Here is an 18809-nt window from a genome sequence, read left to right on the forward strand (position 1 = left end):
CAGGCAGGGAGCAGTCGTGCTTCGCCCCGCAAGTGGGGCTGGGCTGGGGGTGACTCACAGAGCTCGCAGTGTTGGGACGGTCCGGCGCTCCTCACTCCATTTCTGCGCCGGTTCCGCTGGCTTTCCTGGCCTTTGTTGACTGGGCCGCTCTCCCGTTCCCACAGCCGGGCTTGGGTGCTCTCAGGAGTCCTCCTCTGTGTCGGCCCCAAAACCTCGAATCTGCTGCCGCTTGTTTGTCGATGCAGGGTCGTTGTTGAAAGAATTATTCGCCTTTTGTTGCTCTTGGAAATGCAATTAATACTCTGGTATCACAGCGCACAGCTCTCAGGATCGCGCTGTCTCCTGGCATGGCCGCTCCATACCCGTCGCCATCTTTCCTCCCTTGCTTGTGCTTTTAAAGTCTTATTTAAAAAGTCCTTCCTGAGCCCCAAGTCATGGATCGTTTCCCTTCTAGTAGTTTCATAGTTTCAGGTTTTACATATCAATCTTTAATCCATTTTAAATTCATTTTGGTATACAGTGAGAGGTAGGGGTCTAGTCTCATTCTTATGCATGTGGATATCTTGTTTTCTAAACACTATTTACTGAAGAACTGTCTTTTCCCCAATATGTATTCTTGGCACCTTTGTCAAAGATCAGTTGGCTGTTAGGTGCATGAATTTATTTCTGGGCTCTCTATTCTGTCCCATTGGTCTATGTGTCTGTTTTTACACCAATACTGTGCAGTTTTGATTACTATAGCTTTGTAGTATAATTTGAAGTCAGCTAGTGTGATGCCTCCAGCTTTGTTCATTTTTCTCAGGATTGCTTTGGGTATTCAGGGTCTCTTTGGGTTCCATATGAATTTTAGGATTGCTTTTTCTATTTCAGTGAGGAATGTCATTGGGATTGCATTCGATCTGTAGATTGCTTTGGGTAGAATGGCCATTTTAATAATATTAATTCTTCCAATCCATGAACATAGGATATCTTTCTACATATTTAGGTCTTCAATTTCTTTCTTCCAAGTTTTGTAATTTTCATTGCAGAGTTCTTTCAACTCCTTGGTTAAGTTTATTCCTAGGTTTTCGTTTGTTTGTTTGTTTGGGTAGTTATTGTAAAATGAATTATTTTCTTGGTTTCTTTTTCAGATAGTTCATTATTTGTATTTAGAAATGCTACTGACTTTTGTATGTTGATTTTGTATTTCAACTTTAGTGAATTTGTTTATTAGTTCTAACAGTTTTTCCGTGGTGTCTTTAGGGTTTTCTATATATAAGATCATGTTGTCTGTAAACAGGAACAGTTTGACTTCCTCCTTTCCAATGTGGATGCCTCTTATTTTTTTCTCTTGTCTAATTGCTCTGGCTAAGACTTCCAGTACTATGTTGAATAGAAGTGATGAAAGTGGCATCCTTGTCTTGTTTCTAATCTAATAGAAAAAGCTTCCAGCTTTTCCCCATTCAGTATGACATTAGCTGTGGGTTTGTCATATATGGGCTCTATTGTACTGAGGTACATAACTTCTATACCTAGTTTAAGAGTTTTTATCTCGAAGGAATGTTGAATTTTGTCAAATGCTTTTTCTACATCTTTTGAGATGAACATATGGTTTTTGTCTTTCTATTAATGTGGTATTTCACACTTATTGATCTGTGTATGTTAAATCATCCTTGCATCCCTTGGATAAATCCCACTTGATCATAGTAAATGACCTTTTTAATGTGCTGTTGGATTTGGTTTGTTAGTATCTTGTTCAGAATTTTTGCATCTATGGTCATCAGGGATATTGGCCTATAATTTCCTTTTTTGTTTTCTCCTTGTCTGGTTTTAGAATTGGAGTAATGATGGCCTCATAAAGTGAGTTGGGAAGTATTTCCTCCTCCTCAACTTTTTGAAATAATCTGAAGAGAAATGGTATTAGTTTTTTTTTTTTAATATTTGGTGAAATTCATCAGTGAAGGCATCAGGTCCTGGGTTTTTCTTTAATGAAAGATGTTGTATTACCAATTCAATTTCCTCACTTGTTATTGGTCTGTTCAGATTCTCTATTTCTTCATAATTAAATCTTAGTAGATTATATCTGTCTAGGAATTTATCCATTTCTTCTATGTTATCAAATATATTGGCATATGGTTGCTCATAATAGTCTCCTATGATCCTTTGTATTTTTGTGGTATCGATTGTAATGTCTCTTGTTTGATTTCAGATTTTGAGTCTTCTCTTTTTTCTTGTTTAGGCTAGCTAAAGTTTTGTCAGTTTTGTCTATCTTTTCAAAACCAACTCTTCATTTCATAATCTTTTCGATTTTTTTTAGTTTCTATTTTATTCTTGCTCTGAGCTTTATTATTTCTTCCCTTCTGCCAATTTTGAGTTTGGTTTGTTGTTTTTCTAGTTCTTTAAGGCATATCATAAGGTTTTTTATTAGAAATCCTTCTTCCTTTTTGGTATAGGCATTTATTGCTATGAACTTTCCTCTTAGAACTTCTTTTGACATATCCCATGGGTTTTGGTATGATGTGCTTCTATTCTTGTTTGTCTCAAGGATTTTTTAATTTCCCTTTTAATTTCTTCATTAACCCATTGGTTGTTTAGGAGCATGTTGTTTAATTTCCACATATTTGTAAAGTTTCTAAAGTTTTTCTTGTTGATTTCTAGTTTTATACCATTGTAGTCAGAAAAGATACTTGATGTGATGTCTGTGTTGTTAAATTTGTGTAGACTTGTTTTGTGGCCTAACATATGATCTATCCTGGAGAATGTTTTATGTGCAGTTGAGAAGAATGTGTATTCTGCAGCTGCTGGATGAAATGCTCTGTGAATGTCTGTAAGGTCTATTTGGTCTATGGAGCAGTTTAAGATAGATGTTTGTGTTTATTTTCTGTAATCTGTCCATTGTTGAAAGAGAGGTGTAAAAGAACCCTATCATTGAACTGTGATCTATCTCTCCCTTTAGGTCTAACAGCTTTTGTTTTATATATGTGGGTGCTTGGTGTTGGGTGGATATATATTAACAATTGTTATATCCACTTGTTGAATTGACCCCTTTATCATTATAAAATGACCTTGTCTCTTTTTACAGTGTTTGACTCGGTATATTTTATCTAATACAAAGTATGGTTACTCCTGCTCACTTTTTATTTCCATTTGCATCAATATCTTTTTCCTTCTCTTTACTTTCAGTCTATGTTTGTCTTTAATAGTTAGGTGAGTCTCTTGTAGGCAACATATCATTAGATCTTGTTTTCTTTATCCATTCAGCCACTCTATATCTTTTAATTGGAGAGTTTAATCCATTTACATTCAAGATTACTGAAATGTGAGAATTTATTCCTGCCATTTTGTTGTTTTCTGATTATTTTATAGATCCTTAATTCCTGATTGAGTTTGGATCTGTTGTCCCCCACCAAACTCGTGGAAATCTGATCCACATGTGGCAGTGTTGGGAGCTGTTTGAGTCATGGGGCGGATACCTCATGAATGGATTAATGCTCTCCCTGGGGGGTGGGGGTAGTGAGTGAGTTCTCGCTCTATTAGTTCCCACAAGAGCTGGTTATTTAAAAGACCCTGGCACCTCCCCCATCTCTCTCTTGCTTCTTCTTACCATGTGATCTGCTTGTACCCACTGGCTGCCTGCTGCTTTCTGCCATGAGTAGAAGCAGCCTGAGGTCCATGCCAAATGCAGCTGTCCCAGAATCGTAATCCAAACAAACCTCTGTTCTTTATAAATCACCCAGTCTCAGGTATTCTATTATAGCAACACAAAACAGACTACACACAGGGCTTCTTGGAAGAAAAGGACTCCCGTCAAACTGGAGTAATGGGCAAAGGTTGGAAGGGTTTGGAGGACTAAGAAGATAAAAAGATGAGGGAAATGTTTGGAACATTTTAGAGATTGGCTAAATGGCTGTGACCAGAATGCTGATAGAAATGTGGACGGTAAAGACCATGCTGATACAGAATACCTGAGACTGGGTAACCTATAAACAACTTCTGATACAGTTCCTTTCTCTCTTGTTATTTACTTCTGTGGATTGGTGGTTTTCCGTGCTGCTAGGCTTTGTTTTCTTTCTCTTTCTCACTTGTGCGTCTGCTATAATTTCTTTTTTCTTGGTTACACTTGGGGCTAAAATAAAGAGTCCTACAGTTATAATAAACTATTTTAAGCTGACAGCAATATAACTTTGACCACATGAAAATACTGTACACTTCCCCACACACAAATTATATTTTTGTTACCTTAATTTATGTTTGCACATTTATCTACTGTATATTCCTTAGCCACTAATTGCAGGTGGTGTTTTTTGCTTTTGTTTTTGGTTTTGTTTTTTTTCCGTTTTGACTTTAAACCTTCATACTAGAGGATTGAAGAATTTACATAGCACATTACCTCACTGGGGTGTTCTGAGTTTGAATTATGAATTTACCTCTACAGGTGAGTTTTATACCTTTTCATGTTTTCATGATACTAATTATTGTCTTTTTGTTTCCAGGTGTAGCACTCCCTTAATCATTTCTTGTTTAAGGCTGGTCTAGTAGTGACGAATTCTCTCAGCTTTTGCAGGTCTGGGAAGGTCTTTATTTCTCCCTCATTTCTAAAGGATAGCTTTGCTGAATACAGTATTCTTAGCTGATAGTTTTTTTTCCTTCAGGACTTTGAATATATCTTCCCATTCTCTCCTGGCCTGAAATGTTTTTGTTGAGAAATCTGATAATCTAATGGGGATTCCCTTATATGTGACTTGGTGCTTTTGTCTTGCAGCTTTCAGAATTCTCTTTTTGACTTTTGATAGTTTGCTTATGTGTGCCTCTGAGAGGATCTTTTTGGATTGAGTCTAATGAGGTACCTGTGAGCTTCCTGAATCTGAATGCCCATCTCTTCCAATACTTGGGAATTTTTCAACTATTACTTCATTAAAGTGTTTCTGTGCCTTTCTTCATCTCTTCTCCCTCTGCAATGCCTATTATTCAAACATTTAATAGTGTTAAATGTTAACATATGTCTCATAGGCTTTCTTCATTCTTTTTCATTCTTATTTTTTTTTTTTTTTTTTTCCTCCGAGTGGTTTCAAAAAAAAATCTGTCAAGTTCAGAAATTCTTCTGCTTGATCTGGTCTGTTGTTGAAGGTCTCAATTGTATTTTTATATCATTCATTGAATTCTTCAGCTCCATCATTTCTGTCTAGTTCCTTTTTATGATATCTGTTAAATTTTTTCATCATATGAATTGTTTTCCTGATTTCATTGAATTGTCTGTGTTCTCTTCTCACTCAATTTCCTTAAGATTGTTATTTGAAATGCCTTTACAGGCATTTCATAACTGTCCTTTCCTTTGGCATCTGTTACGGGAGACTTACTGTGTTCCTTTGGGGTGTCATATTTCCTTGCTTTTTCATGTTTCTCGTGTCTCTACATTCATATCTGTGCATCTAATGGAGTAGTTGCTTTTCCCAATTTTATGGAGATTATGTAGAAATGACTTTCCTCTAGGTGTGTCCTAGGGTATCTATTGGACATGTTGTGTTCGCTTTGGTTTTGGGCAGACTCAGTAGCATAATCTCTGTGCAGTTACTTTGGTTGTAATTCTCTTCAGTGACATCTGCAAATGCCTCGGGGGCCTAGACTGCACAAGTTTCTGCCAACACTGACTTTGTTTCACTGCGTCAGAGACTCCAGGCTGGTTGTTGGGCCAGGTGTGTGTGGATGCAGAGGGCCAACCAGCTGTTTGGTAGTCACTCTGAGGCACAGAGTCACTGCCCAACCAGCTATTAGGCCCAGCGTGGGCATGCAGCTCTGAATTTGTGTCTCCCAGGGGGTAGAGTATGCTGCTTGCCCAGCTTTTGGCTGAATACAGGTGTGTCTGGGTGCAGGGGATGGTCAAGTGGCTCTGTGAAGGCCTGTCAGAGGAATGAATGCCACTGCCTGGCCAGGAGCTGGTGTGCACAGGTATAGCATGGCCAGGTGGCTGCATGGAGGCCTGCCAGAAGAAGCAAAGCCATTGCCCAATCCGCTGACAGGAAGCAAGTGTACACACGTGCAGCAGGGCCTGGAAGCTCTGCGATGGCCTACTGTGGAGAGGTAACTGCTACCCAATCAGTGTTAGGGAGGAGGTGTACACTAGTGCAACAGGGCCCAGAGGCTCTGTGGAGGGCCGAGGGGAGAGGCAGAGCTACTGCTGGACTGGCTGTCAGGCCAGCAAAGGCACCTGAGGGTTCAGTGGGCCAATAGGTTGTACATGGCAGGTGCATGTGAATGTGGTCAGCCACTGCTTATTGACAGCTTCCCCACTGAGCAGGTCTGCCTGTTCTCCTGGGGTGGGGGTGGGGGGGTGTTGGGGTCTCACTTTTTCTGTCCTATGTTCCAAGCAGCTGGAGTCATGGTCCTGCCAACGCCCGTGTGAACATGGTAGAATGAAGGTGGGCCTCAGGATGGAGGGAGTAAGTTTTCACCAGCCCCCAAGGCAGGACATGCCCTGGCAGCAGGTTTGGTTTCAAGATGGTGCTATGCCACAGCCACTTAGGTTGGAAGGCTGGGGGTTACCTTCCCTCTGCGGCTGTGCAGCTGCACAAACTCCCAGCTATTCTCCCAACTAGGCCCCGAGAGGACTGGAGGACTCTCACAGCAGGGATTGCTGGTGTTTGTGGTGGCAGTGGAAATAGCTGCAGTTTTCTCAGCTTACATTCTCTCCACCTGACTCTGAGCTGGTCCTTGCAGGGAGACAGCGAGGCAGAGGCAGGATGCCTTGCACTGCTCTCTATGGTGCTGTCCCTGTCTTCCCTGCTCCACAAGGATTTTGTCACTCCTCTGGTGTATTTCTTCAGTCATTCCAGTCAAAATATAGTGGTTCACTTGTTGTTCTGGTCTCTTTCTGTGAGGGAGACAAGCACCAGACAACTCTAGTCAGCTGTCTTGCTCCAACTTCCCCTCAACCCCATTGCCTTTAATTTAGTTTATTCCCCGTGTAAAATACTCAGGTTTCCAGAGGGAGGGAAGCAAAAGGCCCTACATTTTTCTGATAAACACTGCCATGTATTAAGTTCTAAAAAGGTACTAGAGCAGGGTGGCAAGGAAGGCCTTGCTCAGGCCACAGGCGGCTTGCCTAACTAAGCCAGAAATAAAATCAGCAGAATTACAATAGGCCAGAGGTCAAAGTCCGTTAACCCTGAGGCTTTTCCATGCAAGGAGGGAAGAGAGTGAGACCATACATAGGTGCCCTATTTGCAGTTCATGTCAGGCTTTGTCTTTCTATTTCCTCTGGCTCTCTTGACTGGATGGCAAAGGCTGCTTGAGTGCCATTCCAGATTTAGAAAACAACCAAATGTTCAGAATGTGAAAAGGCCTGCTCTTCTCCCCCCACTGCAGCTGTGGTAGTTACAAGACAGTCTAAGCAGCCTGCTTTGTGTTTTCCCAGAATAACAGAAAAGAGATATGGCCATTACCTGCTAATCTTAAAAACAGGATTGCTGTGCTTCTAAGCTTTGGAAAGAGTGGAGAGTCAACACATTAACAAGGAAAAGGGTACCAGGTACATACTCTGTGATCCTACCATACAATGGAATAACACATAGCTATTAGGAATGAGTCACATGCTAATAGGGAACGAACACCCAAGATTGATTACATTTTTTTTTCTAAAGTGTGGCACAGTGTGGGAATATACTACCATTTGTGTGAAAGAAAAAAAAGCTAAATATCTGGGAATATCTCTAGATGTATAAAGAGACTGGCAACAATGGTTGCCTCTGGGCAGGAAACTACGGGATGGAGAATGGGAGCAGAAAAATAGACTTTCTTTTCCATGAATACCCTTTTGTAACTTTTGAATTATGTACTGTATGTGTAAAACTCTGTTTGTGCATGTGTGTGTGTAGACCATTTAAAAACATTAGAGTTTTACACATACATGCAAAGAATAAATGCAAAAGAATAGGGATAATCTGCACAAAGCTATGAAATATTTCCTTATCCCTTGCAATCCTCTTTCCAGAAGCAAAACCCTACATCCTCCTCCAGGCACTGTCTGTTCTGCTGCTTACCCATATTCACCCATGTTCACCCACAGCAGTCTATTTTTTCCTCTCCACTTCACCTCATCCCACCCCCAGCCTCCCATCTGACCATAGAACAGAAGAGGATTACCCATTCCTGACCTCTTCAGCACCCCCAAATTTAAAAATATCTGTTCTATGTTGCATTCTGTCAGAACCTTGTAGAACTAGTCAACTAACTCCAGCTAAAATTATCCCTTCTAGATACATCTGCATATTAACAGTGAACTTCAGCCAGTGAGTGACAGAGGATTTTTAGGGCAAGTGAGGCATAATCACAGTGCAGTGAAAAACTAATAGGCCTGAAGGTCAGGAGACTTTGGTCTTCTTCATGCTGTGTGACTTGGGGCTAATCACTTCACCTCTCTGGGTCTCACTTTCCTTAACTGAAAAAGAAGGGGGCTATACACTGCAATCACCGTGGCTGCCACAAAAGCGGCTAGTCTCTATAGCAGCAGTCACAGCCACTGCGCAGATGGCACACCAGACTCGCAACTCCAGAGTAATAGAAGCAGCATCTGATTTAGGATCATAGGGGAGGACTTAATCACACCTGTCTCAGTACTGGACAGATCATCTAGACAACAAACCAACAGAGAACAGTTAATCTATCAGATGGAGAGAACAAATCTATGGTTATTAGAGGGGGGAGGAGGAGGGGAAAGGGGAGAGATTGGACAAGGGGCAGAAAGAGTATGATTTGTAACAATGAATATGCTAATAAAAAAAAGAACCTTTTTCCTGTGAAAAAGCACCTTTCAAAAAAAAGGGGGGGAGCTATAACATATAATATGTAACAGATGATCTTTCCAGATCTAATGTCCCGCAAAATCCTTCCATGAAATGCTGCTCCTCTGATTTCCATGCCCCTCTGAACATGCTGATGTGTACTGCTTGTGTTGAACAGCACTGTCCAAAAGAAATATAATGCAAGCCACATATGTAATTCAAAACATTCTAGCAGCCCCACTAAAAAAAGTAAACAAAAACAGATAAAATTTTAATAATAGATTTTATTTAACCCAGCATATCCAAAATAGTATCATTTCAACATGCAATCAGTATTAGAAAATTGAGTTTCCATTCTTTTTTTAGTACTAAGTCTTTAAAAGCCAGCATGGATTTTACGTTTACAGAACATCTCAACTTGGACCAGCCACATTTCAAGTACTCAAAAGTCACATCTGGCTAATGGCTACGGTGCTGGACAGTGCAGGGGCAAGTCTAACAAGGAAGCCCTCCCTTTACTTCTGACCTCGTTAAGCCCAGAGTTGAAGACTGATAGCAGCACCAGCCTACATCCTTAGAAAAGGCCAAAGTCTTAGGAGCAGTTTGGATTCTGAGTTCCTCACCTGACTAGGCAGGTAGCTGGGGCTGGTTACTAGACAGCACTGCAGAGATCGGGGCAAACATAAACTGGAGAACCTAAAGGCCTGCAAGCATAACAATACTGGGGACCTTCAGGGGAGAGCAGAAAAAATGAGTTGGGCATAATCAGGTTTTCTCTATATTCAGGGTTTTCACAACATAAAACCCCACAAACTCACCAAAAGTACAAAGACCTCATCAGTAAGTTATATCAGACCATTCACTGAAACACCTCTGGCTGGGCACTGGTGAGTACAACCACTCACAATAATAATGTGGCTACAGGACAGCGCACTACGCAGATCACAAGTACAATCTCATTTACTCATCCAAATGTTCCTATGAGACAAGAACTTAGAGGTGAGAACAGTGAGGCTGAGAAAGGTTAAATCACTTCCCAATAGTCACACACATGGTAGAGCAGGGACTGGAACCTGACTCAAACACTTGTAACAAGCCACACTCCCAACTTCAAAGATCTCACAGCTACTGAAACAAAGAATTTCATAATTATAAGGCCACGGAGGCCTGGAAGCAGGGAGGGTCAGGAAAGGATTCCCAGAGGCAACCCTTGAGTACGTCTGGAAGATTGAGAGCTCACCAGGCAAAGAGCAGGCGCTGGGCCCTCTAGCAGGAACAGCGTGAGCTCAAGGTACAGAGGCCCAAGGGAGCACGTAGCAATAAGACAACTGTACCCAGCTGGGCAGCTGGGAGGCAGCATGCACAGCGAAGAGGCCCCACATCAAAGTGGAGGTGTCAGTCAGTACTGGTGCATAAGGGCCTTACATTCCTTGAAGAATCTGGGTTTTACCCTGTGGGCCATGGGAAACCATTGAAGAGTTTTATCTAGGGGAGTGAATGGGACCAGATTTTCATTTTAAGAAATCATTCTAAAAGAGGAATTGCAAACGTTACCAGACTCCCTGTCTCTCCCCAGCTCTATTTTAAAGCACACACAAAAATAGCATAGAGCTGTTTCCTACGGAATTTGGCCACAACCTAGGGATTTAATTCTAAGGGCCTGTGAAGTTTACTTACCTTACCCATTTTTCTAAACAGAAGGTGTTGACTTTCAACCTCTGGAAATCAACCACCAAAAAGCTTGTAAGTACCTATTTTCTTGGTATCAACACTGACTGAGGTCCCAGTATGGCACAGCTTGCTTGGTCCCCAGCTGCAAAAATGCTGGCTCCTGCTGGAAGCCTTTCCCGATCCTGACTGCACAGCAGGGCTTTACATTTACTTGCAAGAAATATGGCAGTCTTGTGGCCAGTGAGAAAAAACACCGAAACTTTTCAACTCCTCAAATTCTAAGTCCCCAATGCCTCCTCCCTTAAGGTTCTCCTGTGCGTTGCCTTCAAAAGCCACATCTCTCTAACCAACACCCACCCATCCCTTCCAGCTCACTGATTACCCAGTTCCACTTTCAGCTCAACAGCCTCTGAGGCTGGCCTACTTTTCAAGGCCACAGGAGCAGAAAACTTGGGCATTATACAAATAGAACATAAGTAGGCCAACAGGACACAGAAAGGGGGAACCTGCAACGGTGTGTACCAAGGAGCCACGGACACAGGTAGAACCTGGTGAAACAGCCATGTGACAAAGTTTGCAGAGACTGAGTGAGGACAGAGTAGGTCTTGCCCACATACAACCTAGAAAATTGAGCTGAAGACCAAGAGGCACCAAGCAAGATCCCTGTATCCAGTGACAAGAGCTGAGCAGGCCACTTTGTTTTCAAAGAGCCATGCCCAAATCTGCACAGGGAGAGGCCTCAAGCAGCTTCAAGCCCACTGCAGCACCATGGCAACAGTGTATTGACACACAATTAGAGCAGATCTGTGGAGAGGGCATAGGAGAGAAGAAAGAGGCCCTCTCAGATCTCACTCTGGCTAGTTAAGGTACTGCCCTGGGGGGGCAACTTTCAGAGATAAGCTTTTCAAGGAAGTAAAAGGCCAAGGGTCACTTCACCAGCATTTTTCTGTTAACTTCCAGCCCCATTCACACCCTGATTTGAAAAATCAACTCTCTGCCTTTGCCAAGAAAATGGAATGTTTCATGGAGACACACTCCCTGTTCCCGAACCCCTCCCATGTGAGGGCCTCTAGGTGTAAGGGATGCTGTTCTGGAGGAATTGTACTCTCTGGCCCCACTTGCTTCCACATTATCTACCTAGGCCAGCCAAAGTGGGGTGCAAGGGGGGCGCTGGGGCATCAAGACACAGTTCATCTGACTAGGTCAGCTCTTTCTAGAATTAGGCTGGCGCCACTGCAGGAGGGGCCCCGCTGGCGGCAGGGATCAGGTCACCGTGGATGAGTCACTCTGCTTCTGTCACGGCAGATGTGGAGAGTGGAGAGGCTGAGGTGAATGAGAAGACCACTCAGTCGTGGATGGGGAGCTGGTAGAGGCGAGAAGACAAGGCCTTCCAGATCCAATGGAAGAGCTGGGCCAGCTTGTAGAGGAAGGGCAGGGCAGGAGGAGAAGCTGCGGGGAAGGGAGACTGCTGCAGACACGCCCTCCTCACACCCTCCTCACTTGCCCCACCTCCATCCCTCGGAAACTTGGGAGCAGACATTATTTTCTGAGGCATAGGTGCTTAATGTTATTTGCATCCTCCCCAATAATAAAGAATTTCACTTTCTCTAGGATATATTGTCTGGGATATAGTTCTTCACTTGAATTGGTGTCCTTAAATTTGCTGAGAAAAGATTCAAATTTATTACGTTTTAATCTTTTTGATATGCCATAAAAACTGAACAGTGCCTGCCTCTAGGGAGATGAATTTTGGGACAGACTTTTCACTACACTTTGTACCTTTTAAACTTGGATCCATATCACAGTTTTACCTATTTCTATCATAATTTCATATTAAAAATAAAATCTACTGGATGTTTGTTTTCCTTTTTTGAATTACTGATTTTTTAAATAGGGACTATATATTTCTTTCTTAAAAAGAAAAAATGTTATTTTTTAAAAATAATCTATTGACAGTCTACCCTTGTTCTACTTCTTCAGCCAAGTCCTAATTGCAGCCCCATCACAGGCTCCCCTGTCCCATGGTGTCTCTGCTGCAGTGAGTAGCACCTGCCACTGAGCAGCCGTGGACACAGCAAGCTCAGACAGCCTCGTGCCATCCCCACTAGAGAGACCAGAACTTATGTAACTAAAGGGCTTATAGGAACTAAAAAGAATTTCTAAATTTGTATCAAATCTCTGGAACACAGTAGAAAGACAGAGGGTGGACAGGAATGAGCACGAACTATCCTCAGCACTTCTGATAGCTAACTAGTACTTTTTGTAAGCAAGCAAAGTTGTTCAGAGGGAATTGCTCTGACACAGAAAGGAACTCCTGCTCAGTCTTCAGCAAAGGAATTAAAAGGACCTCTGAGCTAAGTTTAAAAAAAAGAAAGAAAGAAAGAAAGCTACCTGAATAAGAAAAAAGGAAATAGGAAGACCTAAAGATTAAGTCAAGAAGTGGCATTTTAAAAATAGACACACTGTTTGTGTGACCCTGAACTAGTCACTTTACCTCTCTGTTCTTAGGTTTCTCAACCAAACAAGAAAGAAAATGAAAGCACCAGAATAAGGATTTCTGGTTTTCCCTTCAGTTTTGAAATTTATACAATTCTAAGTCTAAATTCATGAGAAGAGATTAAATCATAACTCACATACAGTAACACACAAAAAAATCTAAGAGTGAGTGCCTGTGTGGCCTGGTGCTTACACATCCGAGGGATTAATCCTCAGGAAATAACCAGAGCTGTTCCCAAACATCACTTGGGGAGCTCATCTCTACTTCACAGCAAGGCAAAAAACAGAATTATCATCTAAATGATCAATAATAGACAGTTGTGAAATCTATTATGGAAGTTTCTGTAAATTGGAATATCATTTAGCCACTTTAAGTCATGCTTGAAAGAATATTTATGACATACACAACTGCGTACACTGTCTATATCCACAGAAAAAGACTGAAAGCAGACAGTCCCAGACTTAAGATGATTTGACTTAATGATTTTTTCATTTTATGATATTGCAAAAGCATACACATCCAGTAGAAAACTACTTCAAGCACCCATACAACCACTGTTTTTTACTTTCAGTCCAGTATTCAATAAATTACATGAGCTATTCAACACTTTATTATAAAACAGTCCTTGTTAGATGGTTTCACCCAACTGTAGGCTAATGTAAGTGTTCTGAGCACGTTTAAGGTAGGCTAGGCTCAGCTGTGATGTTCAATAGGTTAGGAGTATTAGATGCATTTCAACTTAAGATATTTGCAACTTACGATGGGTTTACTGTCACGTTACCCCATCGTAAGCTGACGAGCATCTGTATAACAATTACAGTAGCAGACTGACAGGTAATTTATTTTCTTCTTTATACTTTTCTCTATTTTCCACATTTTCTAAAATGTATGAGCATTTCACTTACAATTTAATATGTTTTGAATTAACACGTTTTCAGACATTATTATGAGGAAGATTTTTTTAATTCTGAGCTTCTAGTCAGAGCTCACCCCTGGACAAAGTGGACGACTAAAGTGTTCAGGGGTCAGTAGGACAGACTGAATTTTCCCCAGACTGTACTCATGGATTCTAAGACTGGCCTCCTTCCAGGTGGGCTGATTCATGCAAGTCCAGCTATTCCCCCTTGTAGAAGAGGCTCAAGGAGAAATGTCACAGGAGGTACCTCTGTGACACAGGGCTCTGTGATGGGCATGCTAAAAAGCACCTGCAAAGGGTTGGAAGGGAGGGAGGCTCCATCACTCACCTGGATCAAACCTCACCACCAAGAGACAGAGGATCAAGGTGGCCAGGAGGCTCTTTTTGAAGGGCAGAGAAAAGAAGTGGCTCACTGCAGAGTCCCAAAGCCGGTGAAGCAACATCAGCAGTGACAGGAACTTGTGAGAGAAAGAGTCTAATCAAGGAGATAGAGCATAACTTCAGGGCAAGTCAGGAGAAATCAGCTTCCCTGACTCTGCATGCTGAGCTGGAATATAACAGTTGAGTGAAAGGTACTGAGAATGGTTTTCTCACATAGTTCATTAAGCGGTTCAAAGGAATTCTAAAAGCTCCAAAAATGTTTTAAGGGCTATATCACTAGACTATCGTCTTCTTAGGAGAGGACTCTGACAGACAACACCTACTCAGCTGGGTAAACCTGGCATATTTGGTGTCTGTTTTTAACAGCTCATTATTTTCTAGCATTCTTTACATTATGGCTTAAGATGCGTGCATAAAGTTACACAGAAAATAGTTCTGATTATCACATTAATGCAGGGAAATGAAGGATGCTTAATTCACACAGTGAAGAATTCAAAAGTCTTGGGTTATATATATAAACATGAACACTACCAACCCAAGAAAAAGTGATGCCCAGTCCTGGTAAAACCTGTCAAACCCCCTTCCCCACCCCCTCCTCCCCAGGAGGTATAGGGGCAGAGGGCCTGGGCAGCCACAGGTACTCCCTGCAGCAAACAATCTGCTTGCAAAGAAGTGATTCTCAGCAGCTTCATGCTCTTAAGCACACAAAGAAAAATATTTTTCAGAACAGAATTAGTCTCCTAATTAAGCTGGACGGCCTTCCTGTTTAAAAAAAAAGAAAAAATGGAATAGGCCTGTGCTACCAAGAGAAAAAACAGGTATCAGTACGTAAAACCTACCAGGAGAAAAACTTAAATCCAGCTTAAGGAAGAACTTCCCTACAGAACTGTCCATAGCTGGAAGGCACCTCTTCAGGAGATAATGATTTTTCTGTCCTCAGAAATATTCACATGTAGACTAGATTACCACTCAAGAAAAAGGAGCTCAAAGTATTCAGGGACTGGGGGAAGGGTCTGGACCAGGAGAAGGATCTTCAAGGTCAACTCCTAACAAAACAATCCTACTTGTATGATGCCAACTAGGCATACAGTATTGGGTCTTGAAGCAGTTTCCTTATAGAAACCAGTTTATAAAACTGCACTCTAATGGGCAGGGGTGGACATCAATCATTGAAGAAAACACTCAAAAGCTCTAGTAAGTGAAAGCAGACAGAAGGTTGGGCAGTGGCGCCCTGAGCTGTATATAACTGATTTTTATTTCACTAGTCAAGTTACCAAGTTATCATGTTAATTTATCATTTTCCTTTGGCTATCCACAGCATGTCTCAGCTGTGTCCGTATTTGCGCTAGCATTTAAAGGAGGAGTAACATCTCGCCCAGGCCAGAAAGGTGGAAGCAAGAGATCTGGTGAGAGGACCCCCAGGAGAAGATGACTGATCAGACCACAACGGGAAGGTGACTTTTAGGAGATGAGAGTCAAGGTTCCAAGGCTCAGTAACACCTCCCCATATGGAGATCCTCCTTCCACTGCCAACTTCACAGGGTCTGGGCTTGCTTTATTCTATGTTACGGGAGTAATTCACGTAAAGAATTGCTCCCAAGCTCCCAGGAATGTCATGATAGACCCCAAGATGCAGGGAAAGCCCATAACTCCACTTCACAGAGGCCACAGACGGACAATGTCCTACCTTCCTGGTTCAGTTTCTGGGCCTCCTCAGAGCCTGAGTGCTCCTGTTTCTGCTGTTGCCTTGTGGTATGAATGACCTGGAGTATGTCCAGCTGCTGCTCCTCACCGAAGGCTGCAGAGCCCACCACTAGCTCTTCAGCCTCTGACAAGTGACCCAGGGGCAGCAGCACCCGCTGCAGGTGAAGTTCTGCCAAGGCTCCATATTCTGGAAGAACCTGATTGTCTGGGTCTTGGAACCAGGCACTGACGACATCCAGCACTGCTCCGGGTTCTTGCATTTTGCTGTATAAAAGAATGCTACAGCCCCAAATAATCCAATCCCAAAGAAAAGAAGTCAGTGCTCCACAGTTAGTTCACTTCTCCTCCAGCCCTTCCCTATGGAATGCTGACAGTTAAAGAATTAGGAATTCCTAGGAAGTAGCAAGTAGATCTCAGCTCTGGCCACTTCTGTCACCCCACTTCACTCCTATTCTCTGTGTCCCTCTTTTCTTCTTTTCCTCTACCCCACTCTTAAACTCCTCCATCCTCATCCTTTATTGCTATGTTTTGAAATTTGAAAAAAAGAGGGGAGGAGGATTGGACTTGGAGGGAAATGACAAGGAAAGGGAAAAGAAAAGGTATCAGACCCTCGTTCAGGGGAGGACAAAAATTCTCTTGTTCCTGCACTGATCCAACAAGTCAGCAATAAGGACCTACCACAGCTCCAGGACTTTGGGGGGCAGCTTTTCAGGGACCTGATAATACTGAAGGACCCAGGAGAGGACTTCCTGCCACCGATCCATTTCTGCCAGGGCCTGGATTCCAACAACACACAGGGAGCATTTCACCTCCGAGGAGCTGTCAGCAAAAGACCAATTCAGGTTTAGAAGTGGTTCCCATTCCCATTCCCACCTCCAGCTCCAACTCAGCAGCCATCACCTCTATCCTCCCCATTAGTATTCAGCCAGGCCTTATGAGCTGTAAACCTCTTAGAGGCAAATCAGCTGTTGCCCAACACACATCTTTGTATCCAAGTGAAACCCAGGTGAACAGGAAGGGTAATCCTGTGGGGAAAGGACAACATGCAGCACAGGTGTGTGGGTCAAAAGAGAGCTGGAGCTAAGAGTTTGCTCAGTGAAGAAATGGGCTTGCAGCAAGGTTTCTGGCTGACTGTATTGATGCGACCTCCACAACTGGCCGTTTAGCACTACCTAATAAGGTATCTCCAGACACGCAAAAGCAAAGCCTTCAGGATTCACTCCAACAAAGCTCCCACTCAACCCCCTAAAACACAGCCAGAGCTCCCCAATTCATTCTTCTCTGAGGTTAGCCTTGACCATTTTATCCACCACGTCCCTAGTGTGGTCTAACCCAATTTTACAATCCACAGAGAAATGATGGCATCAACTGCCAGAAGAGGTTGGTGGCATTACAAAGAGCAAGGCAGAACCAGGATTTTCTCAGGATGAATTCTTTAATCCAACCCTTCAACAGGACCAGAACACTACTCCTGCCTCGTCCCCCACTTCCCATCACCAGCCAAGGTCAGTAATGAACTTGGGGGCGGGGGGAGTCCTAGGAGAGGATTCTGCACCTGCTTACTGAATCTGTTTACTGATAGAATTCAACACTTAATATTCATTCAACCTTCCCTTCCCATCATGACATCCTACACTGGAACAGGAGCAAAGAACTGGCTATGGGTTTCCAATAAGCTCTGACCCACACCTTGACCACGTCATTGTGCAGTGCCTCAGTTGCCTCCTCTGTAAAATGCGCACAAGAGGAGCAACCAGTCTCTGAGAGAGGAACCACTAATGAAAGTGAGGCGTAAGGCTCCTTACGAACAACCTGGGAGTGAGCAACATTCTGAAATCTCGAGTTCTACCCCAAGCGCACCCGGAAACGGGCCGAACCCAGCACGTACGCGGCGTCGCCGGCCAGACTCCGCCAGGCGCGCTCGCAGGTGTCCAGCGCTGCGGGGAAGTCCAGGTGCACCACCAACAGGTCGGCCGCCTCCTCCAGCAGGTCCGCGGCCGGCGGGGGGGCCGGGGCGGTGCGCACCGGCTCCCCGCCTCGCCGGGGCCCCCCCGGGCCCGTCACCCCCCCCCCCCCCGGCGGGCCGGGGGCGGGCGGGGGGGCCGGGGCGGTGCGCACCGGCTCCCCGCCTCGCCGGGGCCCCCCCGGGCCCGTCACCCCCCCCCCCCCCGGCGGGCCGGGGGCGGGCGGGGGGGCCGGGGCGGTGCGCACCGGCTCCCCGCCTCGCCGGGGCCCCCCCGGGCCCGTCACCCCCCCCCCCCCCGGCGGGCCGGGGGCGGGCGGGGGGGCCGGGGCGGTGCGCACCGGCTCCCCGCCTCGCCGGGGCCCCCCCGGGCCCGTCACCCCCCCCCCCCCCGGCGGGCCGGGGGCGGGCGGGGGGGCCGGGGCGGTGCGCACCGGCTCGCTGCTGCGCAGGGGCCCCCCGGCGTCGCTCTTCATGGCCAGCCTGGGCTCGGGCCTGTCGCCTCGGACGTCAGAGCGACCCCCTCCAGAGGCTCCGGGAGCAGAGGGGGAGTCCTCACATCCTCGCCCACAGCCTTCCCGAGGTCGGTTCCTGGAGAAAGAAAAGGAGGGGCCGAATCTAAGGCAAAGGCTGGGCACAGCTCGGCTTTGCAGAGTTGCTACACCCCTGGACTACCTGACTTGTCGCTCCTCTGGCCGCACGACACGAGCCGGAACCGCCTTAGCCCCGGAGACTGGCGCTCCGGGGTTCTTCTACGAACAGACCCCCGCGCAGGCGCTGCCACGGGAGCAGACACCGCCCGGCCCCCGCGAGCGCGCGGCCTCCGGCGGCGCGGAGGATTCTGGGAGTTGTAGTTCCCGAGCACTCGGCTCGGCCGCCCTCCAGAAGCGGATGGGAAATCGGGACTACATCCCCCAGCAT

At 44.7% G+C, this 18809-nt stretch overlaps 1 protein-coding gene across 1 annotated transcript; it reads right to left on the minus strand.

Annotated features, from left to right (window-relative positions):
• Positions 1 to 9020: 9020 nt before the first annotated feature.
• Positions 9021 to 18364, minus strand: PEX26 (peroxisomal biogenesis factor 26). The gene is made up of 5 exons (XM_008578294.1): positions 17814 to 18364; positions 16604 to 16744; positions 15909 to 16204; positions 14169 to 14315; positions 9021 to 11876 (listed from the first exon to the last, which is right to left on the minus strand). Exons 1-5 carry the CDS (start codon positions 18362 to 18364, stop codon positions 11773 to 11775), a joined length of 1239 nt encoding a protein of 412 aa, XP_008576516.1. The 3' UTR covers positions 9021 to 11772.
• Between the last annotated feature and the right edge of the window lie 445 nt (positions 18365 to 18809).

The sequence above is a fragment of the Galeopterus variegatus genome, unplaced genomic scaffold (assembly GCF_000696425.1).
Source record: "Galeopterus variegatus unplaced genomic scaffold, G_variegatus-3.0.2 Scaffold73, whole genome shotgun sequence".
Lineage (NCBI taxonomy): Eukaryota > Metazoa > Chordata > Mammalia > Dermoptera > Cynocephalidae > Galeopterus > Galeopterus variegatus.